General features: G+C 38.9%; 3 protein-coding genes across 4 annotated transcripts; all 3 read right to left on the reverse strand.

Annotated features, from left to right (window-relative positions):
* Nucleotides 1-40: 40 nt before the first annotated feature.
* On the reverse strand, nt 41-10543 carry slc27a1a (solute carrier family 27 member 1a). 2 transcript variants are annotated; one of them, XM_059347650.1, is made up of 13 exons: nt 10125-10543; nt 8870-9037; nt 7405-7799; nt 6157-6324; nt 4872-4941; nt 4679-4770; nt 4480-4589; nt 4156-4365; nt 2781-2907; nt 2536-2673; nt 1866-2030; nt 1586-1732; nt 41-1109 (listed from the first exon to the last, which is right to left on the reverse strand). In XM_059347650.1, exons 2-13 carry the CDS (start codon nt 9034-9036, stop codon nt 952-954), a joined length of 1947 nt encoding a protein of 648 aa, XP_059203633.1. In that variant the 5' UTR covers nt 9037; nt 10125-10543; the 3' UTR covers nt 41-951. The 2 variants fall into 2 exon arrangements, with proteins under 2 accessions (XP_059203633.1, XP_059203634.1); XM_059347651.1 differs by having other exon boundaries at nt 10404-10504.
* Nucleotides 10544-10753: 210 nt separating this feature from the next.
* Nucleotides 10754-14654, reverse strand: ptger1c (prostaglandin E receptor 1c (subtype EP1)). Its single transcript, XM_059347667.1, has 3 exons — nt 14539-14654; nt 11276-12181; nt 10754-11154 (listed from the first exon to the last, which is right to left on the reverse strand). The coding sequence occupies exons 2-3, from the start codon at nt 12179-12181 to the stop codon at nt 10924-10926; spliced, it is 1137 nt and encodes a 378-aa protein (XP_059203650.1). The 5' UTR covers nt 14539-14654; the 3' UTR covers nt 10754-10923.
* Nucleotides 14655-17005: 2351 nt separating this feature from the next.
* LOC131983069 (adhesion G protein-coupled receptor E5) lies at nt 17006-27182 on the reverse strand. The gene is made up of 19 exons (XM_059347649.1): nt 26863-27182; nt 24581-24661; nt 24127-24294; nt 23876-24028; nt 23226-23363; nt 22675-22797; nt 22506-22549; nt 22300-22395; nt 21894-22047; nt 21663-21785; nt 20814-21004; nt 20561-20719; nt 19967-20161; nt 19482-19699; nt 19323-19383; nt 19142-19233; nt 18743-18911; nt 18565-18660; nt 17006-18027 (listed from the first exon to the last, which is right to left on the reverse strand). Exons 1-19 carry the CDS (start codon nt 26891-26893, stop codon nt 17986-17988), a joined length of 2334 nt encoding a protein of 777 aa, XP_059203632.1. The 5' UTR covers nt 26894-27182; the 3' UTR covers nt 17006-17985.
* Nucleotides 27183-27392: the final 210 nt, after the last annotated feature.

The raw sequence follows: 27392 nt of genomic DNA on the forward strand, positions 1-27392 counted from the left end.
GATTTTTTTTCTTTTCAAAGAATGACATGAAACAAAGAAACATGTTTTAAAATATTTAATTTGAGTTACAAGAAAAATGTAGTCTGGATATCTGATATAGCTTTAACAACCATATATTACTACACTGATAAGATTTGTTACATAAAAACAGTCACAATGTGTGACTCAGCTTTGCATGACACCAAATCACTACTGTGATTTCCACAATCTCTGGAGTTCCTTTTCCAAAAAGAGAATTTTAAAAAATGAAACACAGATCTTATGTTTCATATAAGGCACATACAGTAACAACTTTTGTGCATTTGCAAACCCGTGCCAGTATTGTTCAGAGGTTCAAACATGACAAGTGAGATTAGTTTTCCATTGCATTAAAAAAGTCTCTATGGTTAGTGTTTGATCTAGCAGCCACTGCATGTGGCTTTTTACTGCATGTTTAAGTCTGGTCTTTCAGCCTCATTTAAAACACATCAGTGGGTCTATAGGTTCACACTCAAGTATTGCTTTAACCTACACGGCATTATTTTTGCAGCACATTTTGTAAATGGGTAAAATATCCTGTAACAGTCTGACTTGATGCTACCTCTTGCTGTCCTAACATTTTTGTAACATGTATCCTATTTAAATGGGTTGTGAGAGATGCCCTGTAGACTCTGTATGTGGTGTTGCTCAAAGGCTTTTTGAGGTGTTCATTTAATAATTAAAAAAAACAAGTTATTAAAGGGAACAAATGCCCTCACATTATGTCCTGGTATGTTACTCATACAGTGTTAAACCTTCATCTGCTACAGTACTCTGACTATGTAAGTAGTCCTCTTAACCCTGTTCCCTGAAAATCCAGGCAGGTGGTGCACCAAGACTTACTGCTCTGACACCAGCCTATGCATACATTATACCCTCTCTACAGCATCTCTTTTACTGAGGCACCATGACTGTGCTGCTACAGCATCCATGTCATAGAGACATCCTTCCCTCCTCTATAGCGTTGTATAGCTCCTCGTCTACAGCTTCATAACATGCGGCTCTGCTGTTCAGAAAGTAGATCTGATCAGTGGTGAGACGTGGGTCGTATCCCTCTCTCTGCAGCCTGGTTTTCTGGATTTTAAATGTACCTATGTGGAAGGGATGAATGAAGATGCATAAAATAGGTTAGGATTTGTTGGTACGAAATAGTCCGTGATGGGAACATTTTTTATGAAGGTACAGTACAGGCCAAAAGTTTGGACACACCTTCTCATTCAATGCATTTCCTTTATTTTCATGACTATTTACATTGTAAATTCATCAAAACTATTAATGAACACATGTGGAAGTATGTACTTAACAAAAAAGTGTGAAATAACTGAAAACACGTCTTATATTCTAGTAAGCAAAGGGTGGTTACTTTGAGGAATCTAAAATACAAGACATGTTTTCAGTTATTTCACACTTTTTTTGTTAAGTACATAATTCCATATGTGTTCATTCATAGTTTTGATGCCTTCAGTGAGAATCTACAATGTAAATTGTCATGAAAATAAAGAAAAACACATTGAATGAGAAGGTGTGTCCAAACTTTTGGCCTGTACTGTACATTAGGTCAGCGTACCTGTGGTGTCCACGTGTGGGGAGATTCTCAGGAACACAGGGCGAGCATATGAAGGAAGAGATTGCTGGACTTTTTGCAAGAAACTGTTGAAGTCAAAGCTCCCTGTGGTGTCTGCAATGGCAGCCATGCCGGCTTTGCCTTCTACGCCTGGTGCGACACATGGAGAGAACAGCTTGTCAAGTGCTGAGTTCAACTAAAAGCAATATGCATTAAAAAAGAAAAAAACAACTACAGTCCAAATGTGATGCTGAAAGCAGTGCTAACTTATAAAGTTACTCACATGGTACTGACACGCCGTACACAGCCACATCTGTCTGTCCAAGAAGATTGCTGAGCACACCCTCCACCTCGGTGGTGGAGACATTTTCTCCTCGCCAGCGGAACGTGTCTCCGCCACGGTCACGAAAGTACATGTAGCCCATGTCATCCATCACCAGCACGTCTCCTGGAATAGACATATGGACAGAATAATTGCCAAATTTGGATTAAAAAAAAAATCCATGTCTGGTTAAAGCATAGCAAAAAAAAAATGCACATTACACCTAAGCTCGGGGAGTCAGAAAGAGAAGCCCTAATTCCCCCTTATGAGGTCTTTAAAGTCAGAAAGATTGAGAGGAGATCTGATCAGAGGAGTCTTCCATGTGAGGTGGTCTATAAACTGAAGAGTACACGCACACCTCTTTCCAACCTGAACTGTGCTCTTTTTTATGAATTACGCAGTTTCAAATGTTTAACATATATGATATTAAGAAAACAAGTAAGCTGAGCACTGACAAAGGAAGCTTGTCAATTTGACATTGCCTTCATTTATACAAAGTTCTTTATCTAGACCACTTACAAGACTTATTAATTTCACCCTTTTCAAATGAGCACTGAAGCTGTGAGGAGTGCTATGATGTCATATAACAACAATATCATTATTAACTTTGAGAAATAAAAGGAATGGTCACCTGATAAATATGCAGAATCATTTTTCTTGAACACATTGTGAGCGATCTTCTTCTTTGTAGCATCCTGATTAGCGTAGCCATCAAACCGCCGTAATGGATCCTGTTGGTTGATACGACCTACCAGAAGCCCTGGCTCCCCTGCAAGAAACATTGGGAGTCTAATAGATTGCTTATAGAAGATCAAAACAAATACCAATCACATACTACATCTAGAGAACTCATTACTGTAGAATGGTATTAGTTACCAGGGCGGCAAGGCACGCAGAGCCCCCGGCTGTCACGAACCAGCTCCATGCTGTCCTCGTCCACCCTCACCAGACGGATCGGGTACACGTTGGGAAGAATGCGACTGTTGAATCCACAGGCTCCCACCTGGAGGAACAGAATTAATAATAATAATAATAATAATAATAATAATAATAATACATTTTATTTGGAGGCGCCTTTCTTGGCACTCAAGGACACCGTACAAAAGGATAGAAAAGAAACAGCAATAAAATACAATAAAATACACAGAATTAATAACAATACAATACAATAGATAGATTTGGACAGGGTAAAAGTCATCAGAGGGAATAAGCGGTTTTAAACAGATGTGTTTTGAATAGTGATTTGAAATGGGGGAGTGAGTCTTAGTGAACTAACTTGTGCCCGTACTGTTGTGTGCAGCTGTTTTCTTCCCCATTTAGCAGATTCGTCACACATTTAATAAACACAGTCGTGGAAAAAGTTATTAGACCGCCCTTGTTTTCTCCCTGCTTTCTTGTTCATTTTAGTGCCTGGTACAACTAGTGGTACATTTGTTTGGACAATATAATAATAATAAAAAAAATAGCTGATAAGAGTTTCATTTAAGAGCTGATGTCTAGACATTTAACATGGTTTTATTGATAATGATTTTGGTTATAATCAATAAAAACATGGATCATGGATCTTCAATTTAACTTTTATTAGCTATTTCTGTTGTTATTTATTATATTTGTCCAAACAAATGTACCTTTGGTTGTACCAGGCACTAAAATGAACAAGAACTGGAAGAAAACAAGGTGGTCTAATCATTTTTTCCATGACTGTGGAGGTGATGCTTCATGAACAATTAAATGTTGTTGTAGTGAATTCGAATCAAGCTCTAACCGATCTTGCAAACATTATATTTTAATGCTTGTCATCAGAGGGAATAAGAGGTTTTAAACAGATGTGTTTTGAATAGTGATTTGAAATGGGGGAGTGAGTCAATGTTCCTGAGTTGGGGTGGTAGTCAGTTCCAGAGGCTGAATGCTCTGCTCCCCATGTTGGTGAGACGGGCGGAGGGGACAGACAGGTGTATTGAGGAAGAGGATCTGAGGGAGCGGGAACATGGAGGAGGTCGGACAGATATTGGGGGCGAGGTTGTGGATAGCCTTGAAAGTTACCAGGAGGAATGAGCTAAATTCTCATCAAATTCATATTTTAACAGTAAAGATAAGTACAACTTTTATAAAAATCTGAAAATATGGATCACAGTGTCTATTATCAAAACGGTGATGACTGTTGTAATGTGATATTGAAATGTGATTCTAAATAAAGACAAAATGTAAAAAAAAAAAAAAAAAAAAAAGATAAGTACAACTGATTGCTGACCTTGCCATCCATGTTGGCAATGCTGCAGTTGCACTCAGTTGCTCCATAGAACTCGCCAATCTGCGCCACTCCGAAACGTTCTGTGAAGGCCTCCCACACACTGGGGCGCAACCCGTTTCCTACCGCCAGCCGAACTTTATGGCCCTTTTCTGACGGCCGCACTGGCTGAGACAGGAGGTAGCGGCAGATTTCTCCTATATACTGCACCACCTACAATGAGGGAGCATTGTTGTTGTTACTGTAAACTGTCAAAATGAATGTTTTATAGTTATTGATTTAATAAAATATGGCACTTCTAAATATTTTCCGAGCATAAGCTCTTACCGTGCAGTTGTACTTAATGCAATCTTCCCAGAAGCGGCTGGCAGAGAATTTCTTTTTCACCACCACAGTGAGGCCATGGATCACACACTGACCAACTCCCATGATATTACCTGGCAAGAAGAGAAAACTAACATTTTGGTTATGCAAACCTAAAGGGGAAAAGTGTATCCATCAAGAGCTGGAGCCTGCAATCATATACCTGCTGAGTGATAGAGGGGCAGGCAGTCATAGATGATGTCAGCTGGCTTCATGCGAAAGGCAAAATACCCAAAAGCAGCAATTCTGTAGTAACTGTTGAGGGAATACAGGAGAGATTCTCAGACATCTATCATTAGCTGTGCAGCAACTGTATCAGCCCAGGAGAGTGATGCTTTTTTTTACGAATAACGTACCGACTATGAACCACAATGGCAGCCTTGGGCAGTCCTGTGGTGCCAGAGGTGTAAATATAAAATAGACGGTCTGTAGAAAAGAAAAGACCATTAAAATTGCACACTGAAAGTTTAAGATCCATACAGGTGTCTTTCAGTCAGTGCTGGAATGCCATCAGTGAACACAAAAATGAAAGAGCAGAAACTATAGCCATCGTTTTAGTTCCACTTCATGTTTTCTTGGACAGCAGAGACTTCTAATTTGTATGGCTGGGCAAATCTTGGGCTAACATCTTTAATTCTGACTTTTCTATTCAGTCATCTTTACCATTGTTCAGGGATATTGTTTTGTTATTCAGACCCACATCTCAACAAGTCATTCATATCTACTGCAGACAGTTGTCCAGAGAAAACTGTCAATTGAACTCAAAATGACTCAATACCCCAAAAGTTCTGCACAGTCAAGCATTCACCTCATCACACTTGAGTCGCATTAGAAAAGAAGTTGGCAGTACAGAGACTTGACAGCAGCGTGAGGAAAATGAATTACTGATGGACACACTTTGGACTCAGGAAGAGAGCAAAGAAGGAACAAAACAAATTAAATGAGCTTAACACAGTAGAAGGAAATTATTTGAAGAGGCTATTCAAAAGAGAAATGGTCAGTAACATTAGGGTTGTCACGATACTAAAATGTTCAACTCGATACCGATACTCAGGAAAATATTTGATACTCGATACCATTTTCGAAACCACAAGGATCAAAACAAAGACCCCAAAATTTAACAGAAACATTTTTGTTAACAAGAAAAATGCAACATGTAAAATTGAACAGAACCACAGGTTAAATATTTATAATAAAAAACAGTTGTGCAAAAAGAAACTGCAACTATGATAACAAGCTTCAGGGCTGAGGTAGTGCAAAAAATAAATAAATACCATAAACAATAACAATTAGAACAATATTTTGAGGTTGTATGGTTTAGCTGCTTAATAAGTTTTTGGATCCATACTTTTGAAAATGAGTATTAGTAGATACTTTTTTGAGTATCGATACTTTTGACAACCCTAAGTAACATACAAATTCAAGGGATGAATACATAAGATTTAGAAGCATACGGCAGTCTGCAACTTAATGAAGACCTTCTCTCTCAACCCTTTCCTTCAAAACATGAATAGAACCTATGGCGAACTTCAGGTAATGTAAAATGCTCAACAATTGAGCCTGTGTTTTATTCGTTCATTCTGGGCTACTAAACAAACATGGCTGTGCAGCATGGCAGACACATTGGAGGAGGGAACTTACCGTTCATGCCTTTCGAAGGAACACAAGGTGAAGGGAGATGTCTCGGCGAAGAGGCTAGAATTGGGTCCAGAGGTTGAGCACCAAGTCGGGCCAGATGTTCCGCACTGAGATCTCCTGTACTAAACTTTACCATGGACTGGCTGATGGAGGAACTGATCTCCAACATGGCTGAGAATCAGCAAGGGGAACAAGAGAGGACAGCACTCGGGTTAGTTAACACGCTTGAGATTGTATAATACATAATGTAAATACATTTTGAATGAAATGAAAGTAATTGTATGCTGATTTCAGTGAATAACCTTTTTTGCAAAAGGTCAAACTAATTTTAAGTTCATTTCTGAAGCCATGATGCCTATTAAACTGGTAAATTAGAACATCACAGAGCTTTGTGATAATATTAAGACAAAAGCAAATTAAACTGACATCTGAGGAACAAAAAGAGTGCTGATCAAATAATGACGTTAAATGTAAATATAGTAAAGTCACTCACAGAAAACTAAAGAGACAAACAAGTGACATGTTTGTATTCTAACAGAATCAATGTTAGCTAACTTCAGAAAGAGAAGCATTAAGAGGAGTTTCACTGACAATGTGATCACCAACAGCATGCCTTGACCACATGACACGTTGGAGACAGTTTATGTTCCACTCATAAAAGAGATATTAAACTGTGACACCACAGGACAAAAACCTGACCTCACATGATGTTACAAACAAAATTCTGAACATGAAATGTGTTGCTGATTTAAGTAATCATCTGCCTTTTAACACAGTGTGTTAAACAAGAGGTAAGATAAAGATATAAATATAAATAGAATTCACCCCTCCATTGATACAGAACTAAAACAAGTTTTTCGGTAACACTTTATAATAAGGTCCTTAATAACCATTAATTAACAAGTAATAAGGCATTGTTCTCGCTTTAGATCCGGTAGTTGCAAAAAGCATAGTTAACTTATAGTTAACTTATGATAGATGAGCAATAAAGTATATTTTAATATCAATAAGCAAACAAAATAAGATTAATAAAGGCATGGCAAAGACATAATGGGTGGGTCATGGGTGTTTGTAATGCCATTATTAACACTTATATAAGCTTATAAACACACAATAATGTTAATAAGCATCTTGTTAGGACTTACAAGGGCCTTATTACTGTTTCATTTATGGTTATTACAAGGACCTTAATATAAAGCGTTACCAGTTTTTCTTCGTGTGCTGTTTCTACCTTGTTTAACACATTCTTACCATCAGCAAGTTCAGCTCCGAACACAATTGCCCGAGACCCAGACACCCCGATACAGTGCAGGAGGGAATCATGGCGGAGGTTGAAGTTGATGAGTGCAGCTTCCACCCCAACCTTGGCCAAGCCCAGCCAAAGCGCCACCTGTAACGGCCTGCTTTCCATGAAGAGGGCCACCACGTCCCCTGAGGCCCAGCCCTGACTTCGTGCCCAGTGGGCCACTGCATTACACATCTCGTCGAGTTGGGTGAAGGTCCATGTTTCCCCTGTGGCCTCGTAGATCAGTGCTGGTTTGTTCGGGTGTCGTTTTACCGTCTGGGCAAATATCGAAGGAATGTTACTTCCATTTCGCATGTAACGCCATAAAGCCATCTTCACTCTCAACAGCACATAGAGGCCACTGGTGAGGGTCAGAAGAGGGAGACAATGAGGGAAAGGTAAGTAAAATTTAAACGTATGATCAAAGCTACACTAAACAAAAATATAAATGCAACACTATTGCCCTTGTTCCCATTATTAGCGCTTATATTAAATATCTAAGATGTGCATGCAAAAGCAAAATACTTTTTTTTCTTAAATCCATGTTAGTGAGCACTTCTCCTTTGCCAAGATAATCCATCCATTTGACAAGTGTGGCATATCAAGATCAGACTAAACAGTGTACCTTCTACCTTGGACTGTCACAATAAAAGGCCACACTAAAATGTAAAATTTTATCCCACAACACGATGCCTCAGGTGTCACAAGTTGTTAAGGGTCTGTACCATTTGCATGGTAAAAGCAGGTGTTCACCAGAGCTGTTGCCTGTGAACTGAATGTCCATTTCACTGCCATAAGCCATCTCCAAAGCAGCCATGCAACTACAGACCATGTGTAAGCACACCAGCTCAAGACCTCCACATGCAATTTCTTCACCTGCTAGATCACCTTAGACCAGCTACCCAGACAACTGATGCAACCGTTGGTTTGCACAACCAAAGGGTTTCTGCACAAACTGTCACAAACCATCTCAGGGAAGCTCATCTGCTTGCTTGGCGTCCTCACCGGGGTCTTGACCTGACTGAAGTTCATTGTCATGACCAAGGGTGTTCACTGCACAGATGAATCCTGTGTGACCTAAAAAGCATATCTGTAGCCCTAATCATGTGAAAGCCATAATTCAGAGTGCCAAATAAATATATTTTCAAGATAAAATTGCACATTTTAGAATGGCTTCTGTGACCAGCCAAAGTAACACCAGTATAATGTTTATCCAGTTTCATCAGCATACTGGATGGTCCATCTTGGCAAGAGGAAGTGGATTTTATTTTATTTTATTTAGTTTTATAATTCTACATCAAATTTTAGAGAGAAAATTTTTTTTTTGAGTGCACAGAAAAACATTACACATTTGATTTCAACTTGTGACTAATTGTTGCAAAAACATTTATTTATTTTTGCTCTGTGTATATTTGGACATATTTAACTTACTTAAGGTCTCTCTTGGCGGTGCGTGCTGCAATGTAGAAGTATTTCCAGCTTCTTGTTCCCAGATAAACCCCGAGGCCTGCTGCCAGAGTCCAGGACCAGGACACCCCGAAGAGACGCAGCAGTCCCACGGACCCCAGAGAGGCTGAGACACTCGCCGCATTGTGCATTCTTGGCATGGAGGAAAAGGAGAAAGATGGGCTCTTTAGGAGGCTGGGACGGGCATAAGCTGAAGCCTACATTGGTGCCACTCGGGGGGTTGCATTAGGCCGCCGCAGTGCAGGTGTTGTGTCCTTACTGGTTTCCGAACTAACTTGTGCCCGTACGGTTGTGTGCAGCTGTTTTCTTCCCCGTTTAGCAGATTCGTCACATATTTAATAAACACAGTCGTGGAAAAAGTTATTAGACCGCCCTTGTTTTCTCATTCTCTCTTCTTGTTCAGTTTAGTGCCTGGTACAACTAGTGGTACATTTGTTTGGACAAATAAAATAATAATAAAAAAAATAGCTGATAAGAGTTTCATTTAAGAGCTGATATCTAGACATTTAACATGGTTTTATTGATAATGATTTGGGTTATAATCAATAAAAACATGGAAAATGCCCAGATATCAGCTCTTCAATTTAACTTTTATGAGCTATTTCCGTTGTTATTATTATATTGGTCCAAACAAATGTACCTTTGGTTGTACCTGGCACTAAAATGAACAAGAAATGGAAGAAAACAAGGTGGTCTTATAATTTAATTTAAGTCATCACCTCCACAGTCATAATGACTGTGGAGGTGATGTTTCATGAACAATTAAATGTTGTTGTAGTGAATTCGAATCAAGCTCTAACCGATCTTGCAAACATTATATTTTAATGCTTTCTTTTATGTATAGGTGGCAGTGATATAGTGTTCACTTTTACAACAATATAATCCACAGTCGATAGGAGATGCGACCTGGAAATCGCCAGTTAAATGTTTATTAAAATTGTGACGAATCTGCTAACTGAGGCAAAACACAGCTGCACAAACCAGAACGGGAACCAGTTAGTCTGGAAACCAGTAAGGGCACAACACAGGCGGGTACATACCAGCACATACAAACTTTGTTTTAAGATTATGGCTGCCATAAAAAGCTCTAAGCAGGGATGAAGATATGACACATCAACAGCCCACAATTAAGCAGCTCACATAGCGGATTCCAGGTTACATAACGTATCATCGTCAACTTGAACGCAACATCTGCAATCACGCGTTGCATGCAACTTACCTACGAGTGACTGAAGCGCTGTCACCTTTCACCCGATAACCCCGCCGGTCGGCACAACTCGGTGATTACTTTCACGGAAACTATCGAGTATTCAGCCCTTCCTCTAGCTGTCGAAAGCGTCGAGTAGACACAAAATGCCGCGTTTTAAAGGAAACCAGTAGTTTTTAGGAGTTACAACAGTTTCACAGTTCACTGCTCGTCAGCGCGGTTGTTATTAACGTTTAGTAGGCTAGTAAACAACTTGCATTCAAACGATATTAGGAAATATGTCAAACGTACGTGATCGAGTCCCGTAGTCTGATATCTACGCAGGAGAGTTCATAATTTGTGCCAGAAATGCTAAAGTGGCCGAAAACTGATTAGGAGCAGGGAAATGCTGAGTGAATCAGGCTATTTTCTGTACTCCATATTGAATAGAGTCATTGCCAAAGAAGCACCGCCCATCCCCTTCACCAGCAGCTCTGCCATTGGTCAAACTCCGCGCTTGTCAAGCTTATCTCAATTTTGATTGGACAATACTAACCCCGCCCAATTTCCCAACCACCAGTTTTGCAGGTGGCTGCTATTCATAGTAGAACCGGTACAGACTACTAACTAAATGTTGGGAAATGTTGGGAAAGTCTGTTTCCATCCCTTATTCACACTGCCCCCTTGTAGAGGCTTGGTGTGCTGAATATGGCCCTCAACAAGCCCTGCTGAACACAAAACAGCAAAGTTTACATTTTTCACAACACACATGAAAGAAATAATTTATTTCAGTTAGCATAAAAATAAAAACAGGAAAAGTGCAAAAGTAACATCATTGCAGACCGAGAGCCTGCCCGTCTACACTGGACCTATTTTCTATCACTGATGGACTCTGTGTGTAGAAAGCACAGCAAACTCTGAAAAGCACAGTCTTCCTCAGTAGGATGTAAACCCAAGGGTCCAAGATCTGATTCCAGGAGGCCATACGTAAGCCCAAAAGAATGAACCTATCTTTCCCATATGTTGAAGTTTCTTGGTTGATCTGGATCACAAGAATGTGGATCTATAAAGAGACACAGAAATGAACACACAAACTTTATCATCTACAATATTCTTAAAATACCTGACCATTAGTGAAAAAAGTTCTAGAAATACATTCTGCAATGTCAAAGAGTTGTACTCACAAGAAAAGGGCCCCAGAATACACAGGAAACCACAGTGATGACTGCTAGTTGCACCATCATCTCCACATCCAATGAACAAAACAAGGAGGAAGACGTGGACGAGGCACGATGACTGCAGTGAGCTGCTGATTTATCAACACTGTAGGACTTCATTCTGGCCCGAAGCAATGCCAGAACACTCAGGATGTTACAGAGTAGGGAAAGAATGAGCGCAGTGAGGCCCAGACATGAGAAGGCCAGAACCAGAGTGGTGTCAGCTCGAGACTGTGGTCCATGGATAGGTAAGAAACACCACGTCCCAGGTGATTGGGTAGTATAAGTTCCAACAGCAAAAAAAGGTAGAACTGCTAGCACAAGTGCAATAGAGGGCAGAAATAACACAACTCGCCACACATGACCCAATGTTATCATAGCAGCGTGGAAAAAGGGCTGGGTGATGGCCACACAGCGATCCACTGCCATGGCACAACCCAACAATAAAGGACATAAGCCAAAAAAAACCAAACTCGCCCCAAAGATCTGACAGAATTCTTTAGTGGGCTTCCCTGCCTGTATTTTATACATCTTATTAATGTGCAGATACAAAGCAAAGGCTCCTGGGATCACATGACCTGCAAGGTCAGCCAAAAGCAAAGCCACTGTTAGGAGCAGGAATGGTGCTCTGCATTGGCGACGAAATCGGACACGTGACTTAGCAAGGATGCCCAGAGCCGTGAGGTTGGAGATGGCGCCAAATATCATAGTGAAGCAGGACAAGCCTAAATTGGAAGATTTGACGGGTTGCCAGGTGGTGTTGTTCAGCCAGGGACTTGGCTGTCCAGAGGAGTTGATCTTAAGGTTTGACGGCATAGAAGAAGTAGAAAATGAAGTCATCAGTGCAGATGGTGTCCTCATCTTCAGGGTCATCTATAGAGAATTACAAAGTTAAAATACTTACATTAGTTCTAACAAAGCCACTTAGCCATACTTTTTTTAGCTAATTACCTTATGCCATCCTATTCTGCTGTCCAAAAAGTGTCTCAAGTAATTCATAGACAGCAGGATGACAGAGAACTCTTCAAGGCAAAATCGTGTACTAATGAATGCTATGATACATGCCTCTCTGGGCCTCTCAAAGACTGATTACAAAAAGTGGTCTGCCAGTAAGACTTCGGATTTAGAGTTTAATTAGAAGAGCTATACTGCCCTGGCAATGATGAAGAGGAGTGAATGAAACCTTGCCAGTCATTTTCCAGTGTTATGCAAGTACATGCACATAAATGTGCTTGCTTGCTCTATCTATCTATCTATCTATCTATCTATCTATCTATCTATCTATCTATCTATCTATCTATCTATCTATCTATCTATCTATCTATCTATCTATCTATCTATCTATCTATCTATCTATCTATCTATCTATCTATTACAGAATTATTTTATTACTGCCGCTCGTTATCCCGTTGCTTGATTCACAAACAGTAAGTTAAACAGTTTGAACTGCATTTGAAAAATATGGCTTGCTTGTGAGGTTTTGAAGTTCTGTAGGCTGTGTTGTGTATGTTATGTCTGGAGCAAGCTGCAAGCAAATTGGCCTTCTGGGAATAACATGACTTGTAGTGAAACACATGACAGAGTCCTCAGGCCAGGTTTAAACACAGCAGATATTTACCTTAGGGAAGTGGATGTCCTGATGAGAGGATTGACAAATATTTAACGAACTTTAGAGCCATTAGTAGTGTGGAAATGTAGGGAACTTATGTAATTTCTGCTGATTTTATTTAGTTGCTTTGCACAACAGGCTCTCAGACCAGACTTTGTGTATACCTGTTTCATAAAATGTTCTTGTTTTCAACATATTTCCTTCCACTCTCCAGATCTCTCATCTACCATCTTTTGTGCCTGCTCCACAACTCCCCGCTTGGCTGGTTCCCTACCTCATTACTCGATTTCAGGTACTAGTATTTTTGGCTTCGATTGACCTGTCATAATGCCATCAGTGTGCCTCAGTTTACCTGTGCTGAAAAGAAGAAGCTTGGATTTCGATATGTGCGCATACATTATGACTAAGAATCACCCATATTTTTTTTTCCAGTGAATATCCACTTTAAAGATGGTTTGAACCCAACATTAAGACAAACTAAACTCATGGAATATTTAAGAGTGCAGGTTTTGGCAACAGCAGTCTTGTTTTTGTTTTGCTACTTTGATATTTGATGTCATTAAACTTTAACTAGCATTATGTACACTGTGTGCATTAGCAATCTTCATCCTGTGATACATTATGCATCAGGCTTAGTATTTGTAACAGGTTAATTGACTCTCACTCTCTAGCCCCAGGCTTTTCCCAGAGGGAAAGCAATTATGTGCATAGACTTTGTTAGTAAGTATGTGTTTAGAAATAACCCCCAAGTATTGAGCTTCCAGGAGCTGACATGTCTATATATACATAAAGAGAAAGTCAAAACCGCAGTTTTCACCTTCTGGTAAGAAAGCATGACCGACAGTATCCTTTGAAAAAAAACCCATCTGCTTTGTGAGCAATCTCCACAGAAATTGTTGAGTTGACAGACCTCCAAAGGTTAGAAATACCACTTGGAGCTTCAGAGAAAATGAGTAAACTCCACAGCAGTATATTAACCAGCAGCTGACCAAGCAGTCCATTCGTTTTATCATGCCTTTAATTATTTATTTATTTGCTTTTTTATATCTCTGTTTTTCTCTCTTACTTTATCAATGGTCTATGTACCTTCACAGAGAGAAGTGTTGTCCCGGGAGAATGTGCTGAAATTACAGAGGAACTGCATGATTAAAAGGAATCCAGGGGCTATATTGAGTATTGGGAGAATGTTAGAACAAAAGAAAGATTGCTTGTTGACCATGCTATAATTTACCATGACAGATACTGGATACTGTAGCTTTTCTCAAACATCAAGGCAGTTACATCAAATCTTTTGTTAATTCTTCTTTCACTCTGTTCTTTTAACAGAACACATTTTCATAAATAAGGAATGCCCAGCTGACTTCGTCATACTGCCTCTTCTGCATTATCCATGTCTTAAATACTAACAATATTTATCAGGATGTGTGATTCTCCTTTTAACTCCTCACAACATTCTTTCATAATGAAAGTGGATTAAATAGATTAAATCAACGAGGAATCCTAGCTTTCCTGGAGCTCCACCTTCCCTCAGACTAACTTGCTACCAGAGAAGAATGTGCTAAGAATGTTATCTCAGAAGTAAATGACCATGAAATGGTTTTGAATAATAAATTAAACTTACCTTCAGATGATTCTGTATGACCACGGGATTATTTGGGATGGCTCAAAGTAAATGAGAGCTGCCCGATTCACCACGTCCAGTAATCACTATTGTTCACAATCATTTGCTCTCGTTCTCCTCTCGTTCCTTTCCCCTGCCTCTCTCCCTGGTCCAGCTTTCTCTCTCTCCAGAGGCTTGGCAGCTATTTTATCTCTACATGCCCTATCTGCATTTTCCATCCTCTCTCCCCCTCTTCCATCTATTCATCTTCTCTGTTGATCCTTTGAACCAGGAGAGATCTTAGCCATCACTTTCATTTTGTAGTATTGATCCAGTACAAGCTGAATAATTCAACAGAAAAATAGTCAAGTATTGCTTGCATTTTATTATTTACTTACCCAAATTCGTAATTGTATTTCTATTTCCCGCAAAGCACATAGAGATTAGAGTCTGCTATCCCCCCACTGTCAGTCACATAAACATACAGTAAACACAGAGACATCAGAGGATTTTGAGAGAGCATGATGATGATGATGATGATGATGATAAGCTGCCTCAAGCATTACTGGTATACTTGTGAGAGCCTATTTTTAAGAATAGGTTATTCTCATCGTCAAACTGAACATCCACCTGACAGATAATCTAGAATACTTTAGATATGAAAAAGCAAGTGAATATAAAGTAAAAGATGTATCAGCAGATTGGTAAGTAGTCTGGTTTATAGAGGGATCACCTGCACTGAACTATTACACAGTAAAACATGTTTTCAGGGCTACTTAAGGTTTGTTTGCTTGTTTAAATTGAAGTATCTATTTTAAGACTTCAGAGTTGTTATGAGGCCATCATGTCAGTATCCCACGCGGACAGGAAGGAAGGAGATAATCTTCTGTTTCCTCTATATGTACAACTGTTTGTTTCTTTAAAGCCAACCAGCGAGATAAGTCTCTCATCATGCAGCAAATGCAAGTATGCAGCGAGCACAGACAACGGCATAAACCACATCATCCACATTGACCTGACCCACTTGGACATCGGGAGAGGAAACGTAAATGTTAAAATACTCTTTGTGGACTGCGGCTCAGCGTTAAACACAATTATCCACTCAAGGCTTGACAGAAAGCTTGAAGATCCGGGACTCAGCTGGATCTTCCTGACCGGCGGACCTCAGGTGGATCAGTTGGGCAGCCACACCTCACCCCTCCTCACCATCATGAAAGGAGCTCCACAAGGATGTGTCCTGAGCCCCCTGGTGCACACATGATTGTATTACCACATTTGACTCCACCACCACCAACAAGTTTGCTGATGACACAGTTGTGGAAGGCCGACAACAAAGAGAAGGCCTATGTAGAAGAAGTGACTCACCTGGAGGACTGGTGCGAGGAAAACAACCTCTCTGTGAATGTCAGAGGGGAGAGGATGGACAGCTTCAGATACAGTGGTGTCAGGTACAGAGGATTTATCATAGTTCTCTCATGTCAGCACCATGGTAAAGGAAGCGTGTCAGCCTCTTTATCACCTCAGACACCTCGGGGCCTTCAGGGCCGCCCCTCAAGGTGCCAAAGCCCTTCTACACCTGTAGACTGTAGAGCGTCCTGACAGGCAGCATCACTACCTGGTTTGGGAGCAAGAGGGATTACCTGGCCCCGCAGGTGTCAGCTCTCAGCCAAACAAGACATTTACACCAGGAGGAGCAGGACGAGGACTGAGACGATCGTAACAGACCTCAATCACCCCAACAACAGCCTCTTCTCTCTGCTGCGGTCAGGGAGGTGCTCCCACTGCCTCCAGGCCAAAACAGAGAGGGTGAGTAAGATTTGGTTCCCTCAGGCCACCCAGGTCCAGAAACATTGACTTTTACATCCATAATTTACTAAACATAATTTCTCAGAAAAACTATAAAATATAACCAAACCAGCCACCAAATGCCTGAAACTCATTGTGTTTCATTGTTTCACTGTTTATTTTTTTTTTAAATTCCACCATTCATAAATTCACCCATAACTGCTTAGTATATAAAAGCCTGTTCTGTTTTTTTTTATTGTTGTAAAATATTTTCCTTAATTTATTTTATTTAATTCATTGATTTTTATTTTATTTATTTTTTAATTACTTATTGTATTTTGCTCCATAGTATTTTATTGTATTTCCTCTATACAGTATAATTGTTTCTGGAGCTGGCATAAAAACATCACTGCATGCTGTATTGTCTATGGTTGTGTATGTTAATATTAAATATGAAAATATGTATTGCACAAATTTTACAATCAGCCTTCTGTCTGCTTTTAAACAAAACTCTTCAAATCTCTTAGTTTGTTGATGTCGTGTTGCTATTGCTGCTAAATCTGGACTCCAACATATTTTTTCATTCAGATGCTCAAAATTAATAAATTCTCTATTACAGATGAACTAATTCCAAGCCTGTGTTGCTAAAACTTTAAAACAGAGCCCTTCAACATGAGTTATATCAGAATATTTATTTTATTTAAAGCTTCCAGGGGAGGTATGAAAACATTAAACATAATGAAAATAACCATCATTTAAAATAAAAAAGTCAATCAGAAATGCTTCACAAAAGAAAATTATTTATGACCAAATATCAACGAGAAAGTCCAAATGTGCTGAAATCAGTACTTAACAACATTCTTATAGACCATAATAACAAAAGTTATCTTTGTATATTCAAGTTTTGAAATGAAGGAAATAAAAACTCTTTTGAAACAATAAGATAGAATACATTTAACATCTCCCAATCTCAACATCATGCTGAATAGAACAGGAATGCAGTCATTTACATAAAATATACTTTATTTCCAAGCAATATATACAAACATTAACTTATATGTCATAATTGTTTTCATTTTAACTTATTTAGATAACTTCAATTTATATATGATGGACATATTATGCAGAAAAAAAGTGCTTGCCTCAGAAATAGCTTTCAGATTGTCTTTACTGGTTGAATAAAGTACCTGGATGACATGACAAGCAATATTAAATCTGCCTGATAAAACAGGTCTTCATTAAATTATCTATCACTTTGATATTTTGGACCAGTCCATTTTTTTCCACATATGAAAAAAAATCCAAATATTTGGAGATTATTTTTCCAAAACGTGAATAAAATAATTGCACTATGTGCTTCACCCATCAGTTATCTAAAGAGCTTTGCCTATTAAATATCAAAACATTCATTTTTGTTTTTTTAGAAAAAGAATATTATTGCAATATTCACGGTCGAACATCATTTCATATTTTGAAGGAAATCCTTAATTTCTATTAAATAAAACAATCAACAATTCCATTTGAAATAGCTTAAACAAGGTAAAAGGTAAAGAAAACTTATGGAAACAAAATATTTACAACATTGTGCAGTGACACAAACAGGTGCATTGACTACAAAAGGGATAGCAGTACTTTGTTGTATGTCTGAGATGAGACTTTGCTCTGACATCCCTGTTCATCTCCTCAGATGCGAGACTCTCCCGTGTCCTGGCTGCTCTTGGAGGCCTGAGGACCACAGAGGGAAGAAACAAGCCAATTAGTAACGACAGACACTTTCAGTACTCTTTCATTATCAGGACAGGCTCCCACGCACTTCACTTCACATCTCCTTTAATACCTCATCATCTTCTAACCCTGGAAAAGAGTTATGCGTTTGCTTTTTGAGGGTTTCTAAATTAAACTTGCAATGACTTAACTGCATTACGTCTCTTGAGCAATCTAATAACAGATCAAATGTTAAATTATGCTGTCCACATGGATACACAATGTTTGATTTAACTTTACCATTGCTTTGTCTAAGAGCAATAAATTGTCAGTTATTTAACAGTAAGTAAATGCAATTATTTTCTCTTTAGAGAATATATGTCTCATGGAATTAGACAAGGTAGCCAAAATAAACTAGAAATAAATACAGTACTGTATGACATTTAAGTCAGCACATTGCAATGTTACAGTCAGATGACGTAAGTGACTATGAACTGCAAATACTTGTTGTACACTATTATTCTATGAGTCAGGTGAAATATAAGATTGAATGCTTACTTGAGCTTTGCTGTTGTGCAAGTAACTGAATTCTGAGTAGCTCTTCTTCCAAGGTGTACAGCATCTGGTCAGGATGTTTCCATATTCGTCCCTCACCTTAAATCAGAATACAAGTGAGTCGTGACACCAGAAAAGCAGCAGAGCTTGTTCTGTTGTTTTTAAGAGGGGTGTGACCAACCTGTTTAGAAAACAGACAGTGCATGACAAAAAGCATAATCCCCTGAAGGCTGCCAAAGATCGTGAACAGGTATGATGCCCATATTGTGTCTATGTTGAACTGGAAACAGCCAAAGATCCACATGGTGCCCAACAAACACAGCTGAGCCACTGCAGTAATGGTGAACGTCCTGCAGGGGGCAACAGTGACACACACGAGTCAAATCTGAGGCACTTTGACAGGAAATAGCTTAATTTAAAGACATTTAGAGAGGGATATTTCATTATTTATTTCTATTGAGTGGGAGAAGCAATAATGTGCAGTTCCATGTTTCAAATGTATGCTTTCATATCTACACACATGCACACTCCATATACACATATACAGCATGATTGTTGCAGGCAGTACCTGCTGACTTACTTTATTTTCTGCAGATTGTTCAGGTCAGGGTTTAAACTTGAGAACTTTTGTGCTAACTTCCACACAGTGATGAGAAAGAAGAAAATGTTGACCTGAAAGGCAACAGAGATGATGTTTAAAAAAATGCACTGAAGTCAATTTTAGGGATATTTTTCAACTCAAAAATGGTTTTCTTCCTTACAGTGATGATGGCGCAGGCAGGGCCAAGGAAACTCCAAATGAAATCCAGGTTTAACCAACAACTGCAATGCATATTGCAAGTTTACTACTACTAAAAAAAACTGGGATTCAGGTATAAGTTTGAAAATAAAACAAGATCGCATCAGTGGAGGGGACTTACTGTCTCTTGGTGCCATATCCCTGGGCATTTGTGAAAGCAGAGATAGTGACAATAACAGCTGGGACTCCATAGCCACCTGCCATCATGTAGAGGGTTTTGAAGTTGGTGTTAAAGACCAGGACTACCATCCTGAAGAGTTGTATGCCCTCTAGACACATCCAACAAAATGCTGCCAGGAAGAAGAAATGCAGCAGCCCTGCTATCACTGCACAGCCAACCTAATGCAGGAGGGAGAGAGATGAAGATCAGGATGACAGCAGGGAAAACAGGACAAAGAATGCTGAGAAATGGGTAGAAAGAAATAGGGAGAAGCTACTTGCTGAATTGTTGTTTAGAAAATTTCAGCATCCATATAAATCATTCAGTAGCTGTGCTATTACTTTGTTTCTGTTCCTCTGCTGTATTCAAAGGTGTCAGGAATGCTTCAGCACTCATCTGGACAGTGCAGGCACTCTGACTGTGCAAGCTGTTACAGAAATATTTACCCGGCTCTCCGTACGAGAGATGCCTGCGAGGAAGATAAGGGTGGCAATGAAGAGGCAGATGCAGAGGTGCAGGTGGATGGTGGTTCTTGGGCTTTTGATGGAGCGGATCAACGAGAATGTCAGGATGCAGATGAACAGGCAAATCAGTGATAAGGACAGACCCACCCAGGTGATCAGCTGCAACTCAAAGTTGTCCTGTTGCAACAAAAAGAGAAACAGAGAGAAGGGTTACATTCAGTACACAGAAAGTTTCAACTATAAACTTTTACAGTCATTTATTTGCTCCCTTTTTGTCTTTAAGATCCGCCCGGGTCATCACAGTTAAACATCAGAGTCCAATAATTTCTTTCTCTTTCTCTCAGACTTTCATCTTTTCTACAAACAAATTGATTGTTCTTTAAAAAAAATGAATGGCTACAAACCAAAGAGCCCTGACTTCATGATAGCACAATCAGTTGATTACCAAAGGGGAGTGTATTTCCACTTTCCATATTTAAGTAAATTTATGCAAAATTCATCAGATAAAAGTTAAAATCGAATTCATAATTGTGACACCAACAAAATGTATCATAATGTGTAAAATACAAGTTTAACCTCCATGTCATAGAGCGCCATGAGCACAGCAAAGCTGCTCAGATGGTTGCAGGAACACACAGTGTATTCAGGCTTCGACTCCACCACACTGCAGCCTCGAGTAGACCATGACCCTCCTTCCTCCAGAGAATCCCAGAACACACAGGTGGATTCATTTGACTGTCAAACAAAATTAAGATCATGAACATTTTAGGATTAATACTTTTCTGCACAGATAGATTATTCTTAGTCTTAATGGCAAACTAGATTCTACCTGTTTGAGGTGGTGGAAAGTCAGTTTGACCGGCTCTTTGAGGTGGCTTGTGTTTCTGTTACTGACAGTAACAGTCACGACTTTAGAGTTGATCTTTAAGGTTTTGTTATCTTGTGGTTTCATCGCATGATAGAAGCCTTCTGCGGAGTCTTCCAGGTTTGCATAGGTCAGCAAGGACACTATCGTAAAGCCTTTAACAATGACAGCAGGATAACACTGGATTAGGCAGAATTTCATTACATTACCTATGTCCAGTGATGGGAAAAGTATTTAGATATCTTACTTAAGTAAAAGTACTAACACCACACTGTGAAATTACTCCACTACAAGTAAAAGTCCTACATTCAGAACTTACTAAAGTAAAAGTAAAAAAGGATCAGCATCAAAATGTACTTAAAGTGTCACAAGTAAAAGTACTCGTTATGTAGAATGGACCCACTCAGATTGTAATATTTATTCCAAATATATTATTACATTAGGCTATTTGTATTGATGCATTTATGTAAGTGCTTTAATTTTCATTTTAACTACTTAATATACTGTTATAAGATTTAATTAAAAAAAAAAACACTTTTAATTAATCATGTTTGTTTATGTTAAATCTCGACCTGAAAAGTAACTAAAGCTGTCAGCTAAATTAAGTGGAGTGAAAAGTACAATATTTGCCTCTAAATGTAGTGAAGTAGAAGTATAAAGTTACATAAAATGGAAATACTCAAGTAAAGTACAAGTACCTCAAAATTATACTTAAGTACAGTACTTGAGTAAATGTACTTAGTTACTTTCCACCACTGCCTATGTCTTAATGAAAGTGGTTACAAATATGTTAATGATATGCATGATCATTACCAGGGTAAGAGGAGGGGTCTCCAGCAGCTGTCTCCAAATTGATGTCCAGCTTGGCGTGCTTAGATGTTAAATTCACAGCTCCCTGGGGTAAGTCATGTCCCTTATGTACCAGCAGCTCCACCTCTGCACACACACATAAAAACAACATGCGTTGCTTGTCTCGTAATACTGTACATGACTTCAGCAAAATAACAATCTACAAGTGTAAACCTTAACAAATTGTCTTTGCACCTGTGTGGGTGGAGGATCTTTTTGTCCCGGGGGGCTTAATGAAAGCTCCTATCAACCTCAGAGGGTTCTCGACCAAGTCCAAAAAGGTGGAGATCTTCCTGTTATCATTGAAGGCTCCACTGGACAAGAGCTCGTCGATTGCAGCCAACAGTCTCTACAGCCGCAGGAGAGGAGGGGGAGAGGGAGGAACAGGAGACAGAGTCAGGCCGAGGCAGACTTTCAGACTGCATACCACCTCAGGTCAACATAAACAGTCTACATAGTTGTGCACAGACATCTGAACACCATGTGACAGAGCTTGAAGGGGCTTGAACTTCCTATTTCTATGCTGGTTCAGAGGAACTGAATTTTTTTTTTGTTTCTGCATAATCAAACTGTATTTTAATTCTGTTATGTGCAAATCTACCTTGAGTATTTCCTCTACGTCCAGCTCTGTTGGATTCTCACTCTCTGTAAGGTCCAGACAGCTTTTTTTCAACTGTTTCACAAGATCTTGTGGCATCTGAAATTTATAGGAGGGAAATTTCAGAGAACGAAAACAGAAGTATGAGGCAATAGACATTTAAGATACATGTGATAAGTGTGATAAAAGTATTTCTGGTGAAGTGTTACCATCTGCAGATCGATCATATCTTGGTACACATCGCAGTTTAATGCTGAGGAAACAGGAAGTTTTGCGGTCACATATACTCATTAAAAAACGTTCTGTTGATATATTTACTGAACAAACAGTGGTTCAGTAATGGATGTAGGAAAAAGTTGATTGCTGTGGTGTTCTTACCAGTGCAGCGAGACTCTTTGTTGCCATAGTTAGTGAAGCCTGCGTGGCATGCACAGTAGTGGCCGCTGGCTCCACGGTGGCAGGTTCCATTTCCGCAGATTGTCTTATTGATGATACATATGTCTAAAAAGAAAACAAATCAGGAAGAGGAAAATGCTTACACTGTATGTTTTAGTCAGTGCTAATGGAACAATAAATATCCTGGTCCACCAGAATGTTTATATCCAAAATGGTGGTTGGTAGGTTTTTCTAAAGATAACGCAAAAGACATAAAGCAATACAGACAGAACCAAAACAACCAACCAACCAACAACCAACCAGCTCAATCAGCTTAAAAGTCAGAGCTAAATTCAATTACTTAAACTTTCTTCAATATAGTTCTGCTTTAGTGGGACAATTTTCTTGACAAAATAACACCAGTGAGACTCATTACTGTATTAAAACAACTACAAGGTGTTTTTAACTGGTTGCAAAACAGTCTAAGTTTTGCATTGATGCCTCTATGAAGTGAAATAATAGGGATTTTGAATAATCATGTAATCCGCCCTTACCTTCACATGGCTCCTGATTGTCAGAGGAGCTAGATTTCCTTCCAAAACCAGGATTGCAGTGACAGTAGTAAGAACCAGAGGTGTTGATGCACATTGCATTCGGCCCACAAATGTTTTCTTCAGCACATTCATTGATATCTATATGTGAAGAAAAAAGACATTATAAAGCTGAGAAAGGAAACCATCACTGAACCACCAATGTTTTCTCACCTTAAAAGGATAGTTCATCACACTTTTCTTTGACCTATTTATCAATCTAGATTTATAATTCACTTTGACTGTGTTGCTCAAAGCACCAAGAACACATTTGAAAAACTCAACAGCAATGTCTCTTTCTATAAATCTTGACCAGGTTACTCAAAATAATCTACAGTACTTGTTGTAAGCAGTTTCATGTAGTAACATTTATTTTTTCTAGTACATACATCTCTACATCCAATATATCAATCACTCAGCAACTCTCACCCACACAATTAAGATTGACAAATAGCACTACAAATAAAAGAAATAAAAATATTTTTGTTTTGGTGGTGAACTGTCCCTTTAAACAAATATTGACACCTTACTGACATTGTGGTAACAACGCTCACAGTACATATATCAAATGTATAACTTAGTATTATATTTTACCATGCTGAAAATCACCTTACCTTTGCAAGTAACATTGTCACCTTGGAGAAAAGTTTCCGCTCCAGTAGTGGAAATGAATCCAGCATCACAAATGCAGGAATAATGTGGAATTGAGTTATGACAAGTGGCACTAGGTCCACAGATGTCTTTGTTTCCCGCACACTCATTAATATCTTAAAGAGAGAAAGATAACAACAGGACTTCAATAGTCAGATGACGATAGCAGCAGTGAAACTTTGAATCAGTCCATTCATTATAAAAGATATCTTACCTTTACATGTTGCAGATGTTTCAGCTGAAAAGTTCACAGCCCCCGTTGATCTGAAACCATTTTGACAACTGCAGTAGAAGCTGCCAATCGTGTTGAAACAGTTGGCATTCTCTCCACATATCCCAACTTCATCAGGGTAGTCCTCATTAACAGCACAGTCATCTTGATCTTAATTAAATAAACATGAATGTCAAAACAGTGGACGTATGAATATTGATGTACGTAAACAAGTGCTTAATTAGAGAGATAAAATAAATTGATCTACATTTACGTTTGGCCTATAGGCATTTTTTAATCACACTATTCTAATAAAATCAATAAAGTTAGGTGAGAATACATTTCAAATGCATTTTTATATACATATTTATAATAATGAGCAATCTATGACAAAAAACCCCACGCATGCCTGTTTTTCCATGAGGTTATATGTTAAAAATAAGTTTGTTTTACATACCAATGCATGTTCCCTCCTCAAGATCATATCCACGTGGGCATTCTGAGACCGACAGGACCGTGACGAAAGACAAGGACAAAGCTGAAAAGCAAGCAGACAAGTGTCAATCTACAAGTTTGTCATCTGCTACCCTGGCACCCATGCTTAATCAACACTATGTTAAAACCATTCTAAGATATTTAAGTTTAGCTACAGGGACTTTAATATGAATCTGTTTGACCACATACTGTATATAACACCAGCAATGGTCTGAGTTTTAAAAAGACTGTGTAGAAAAGGTAAATTCCCTCATATTCTACCCTCATTTCCTCAGATTGTTCCAACAGCATCTGTGCCATAATTCAAAACAACACATGGGGGCCTGGTGCTTCCTATGTGAGGAAACTTCAGCTGGCGTGGCACAAGGACAAAATAAGTATTATACCCTCAGACTATAAGAGTGCAGAGTCAGTCCTCTGTGGTCGCCTAAATGGCACCAGATGTGTGTAATGTACAGCATATGGAAACAGGAAGAAAGGGCCCAGTTACTTTTTCCAATTATTTCAGTTTTTGTAATGAATTCATTCATTAATCATCAAAAGAAGCAGCTAATTGTTTTTTTTTGTTTTTTTTAAAGTGTCAGTTCATTCAAATCACACAGGGGCATACATTCATAGTGGTATCTATAGCTATGCAGATCATTTTTTATTTGTTGAAGACAATTGCTTCTTAAGTGTTAGCTACAAGGTGTATTGAATTACATTTTATTCAACAGTTAGAAGAAAATATTTCCTAGTAAAAACTGCACATACAGTAGATATCAGGGGTTTAGAAAATCTAACCCGTGACAGAAGACTTTGGCCAATCACAAGGCATTCTTATTGGTTGTCAGCCCTTCAGATGGGACGCCTGATTTAGTGGCTGAAAATCGTGCAGAAAACATTGCTATTCCATTATTTCCAACAAGTGCCTACACTGCAAAAAACAAACAAACCTTAAAACGTAGACGGACGTATTAAAAAAGAGAGTCAATTAACAATAAAAAGCTATGTATCAATATTGCAATATGTTTCGGAGATGAGGAGATTCACAGCCACAGCTAATTCAAGTTTATCTTTATATAGCTAGCTACAGTCTTCAGTCACAGTGTGTCGTCTCAAAGGACTTCACAGATCAACAAGTTTGCAAAGAAAACAGGGCCTATATTAATCATAGAGATACTGCTATATTACGGCATCAGGATCACAATTATGATTGGGATGATTGAAATGGCTGACTAGTACTTGTACATACTGTATGAAGAGGGGCCTAGGACAGAGAGGGGAGAGCTGCAGGAAGTTTTTTTTTTGCCTTTTCCAGTAAAACTGCTGCCTACCCAAGCTTTAAGGACAGTAACAGAAAGAGGAACTTGTTTACATAATTCAAAATAACCTCCTATTTTCCTATGTTTTCAGATCTGTTTAAAATATTTTTCTGGTAAGATGATATCTTGATATAGATTCATATTTGGGGAAAAGATTATATCAAATAAAAAAGTAGTTGAGATTGAAATCATGACATTATTTTTAGCGGTTTGCACAAGTTGGAACTTCCAACAGTGTTGTGTTGTCTCATGGCAACAGAGAGTATCTTCCTGTGTGTCTGTGGACACTATGAGGCAACAAGTAACACGAGTTCAGCGTGATGAGCTCACAGTGTATAAATATCACTTTAAAAGCAGAATAACAGAGGTTCTCTGTGCAGTGGGGCCCAGATAGTGAGTTGTTTGAAGAAAAGCTGCTGTGTTCAGCATCACTCTTTCCTTTTCTCCTAATTCATTTGGGCTTTTTCCCACACTCAGTCAGGCTGTGACTGCTGCAGAGAGGCTCTGCCACTGTGACAGTTGTTACGTTTTTCACTATATTCATTTCTGTCTGTGAGACTTGCTGGCAGATTTTATCTCAGCAGAAAGTTGTTTAACAACATAATGAAACCTGGTAGTTGGAAAATAAACATAATTATATAAAATATATAGATTTCTCTTTTAACACATTTTTGCTGTGTGTTCCATAAACACAGTTGACTTTATTTTATTTAGATAATTATTAACTTGATCTTTTAAAAAGTTGTTAAATCACTAAAAGTGTCATATAAGTTATTGGTAGATTTCAAAAGAAAACAAACAGATAAAAATACCTAAAAGTTTGCAGTCAACTCGATACTTTTCAATTTTCAATCCTTCGAGCACAGAACATTTTCAAACTTTTTCACCAGATAATTTTCCATCCTAACTACTGTGAAAATGGATGACAGATGTGACTTACCCAGTATCAGGAGGTTCCACCTGCCCGCCATGGTGAAGGGGAAAACACTGTCCAGATGTGTATAGGGAAGCTAAACAATCAAAGCATAAACCTGGGATGTCTATACAATAAGATTGCACAGCTCTTTCTTCTTTCTTCTTTTTCTCCTCTTCCCAGGTGTTCCTGTATCTTACGGAAACAAAATGCATCCACCAGTCAAGGTAATGGAAGTGGAAAAAGTAGCTGCGGTATATGCTGATGCCAGCAAATGGAAAATATATAAAAATGCTGGAATCAGTAGTATCTCATCCCGTAGAATGACCTCTCCTCTGTCTCAGTCTGCACGTCTCTCTCTCCCCTTTGAATCGTCATCTGCTCTCACTAATGAGGTGACATGCTGAGATGACTAGTTCTTCTGGGGAGGGGTTTTCTGAATCACGCCTCTGACACAGAGGTTTGTGGGGGTGCGCAGCCAGAAGTTCCTGAAAAGTAACTCCTGCTCTCGCTGGGGTGGGGTGATAGTGAGAGGAAATAGCTATGCAAGCTCACTC

This window comes from Centropristis striata, chromosome 13, assembly GCF_030273125.1.
Source record: "Centropristis striata isolate RG_2023a ecotype Rhode Island chromosome 13, C.striata_1.0, whole genome shotgun sequence".
NCBI lineage: Eukaryota > Metazoa > Chordata > Actinopteri > Perciformes > Serranidae > Centropristis > Centropristis striata.

Coding starts and splice junctions, on each gene's coding strand:
- slc27a1a (XM_059347650.1), bottom strand. CDS start 9,036: ATGCACAATGCGGCGAGTGTCTCAGCCTCTCTGGGGTCCGTGGGACTG. Junction 6,325..7,404: donor CGGAGCTGAACTTGCTGATG/GTAAGAATGTGT, acceptor GCTGATTCTCAG/CCATGTTGGAGATCAGTTCC. Junction 1,110..1,585: donor CCCACACGTGGACACCACAG/GTACGCTGACCT, acceptor CCTTCCACATAG/GTACATTTAAAATCCAGAAA.
- ptger1c (XM_059347667.1), bottom strand. CDS start 12,181: ATGACCCTGAAGATGAGGACACCATCTGCACTGATGACTTCATTTTCT. Junction 11,155..11,275: donor TATTCTGGGGCCCTTTTCTT/GTGAGTACAACT, acceptor GTCTCTTTATAG/ATCCACATTCTTGTGATCCA.
- LOC131983069 (XM_059347649.1), bottom strand. CDS start 26,893: ATGGCGGGCAGGTGGAACCTCCTGATACTGG. Junction 22,550..22,674: donor CAAAGAGTCTCGCTGCACTG/GTAAGAACACCA, acceptor CTGTTTCCTCAG/CATTAAACTGCGATGTGTAC. Junction 18,028..18,564: donor TGCACAACAGCAAAGCTCAA/GTAAGCATTCAA, acceptor TGTGGTCCTCAG/GCCTCCAAGAGCAGCCAGGA.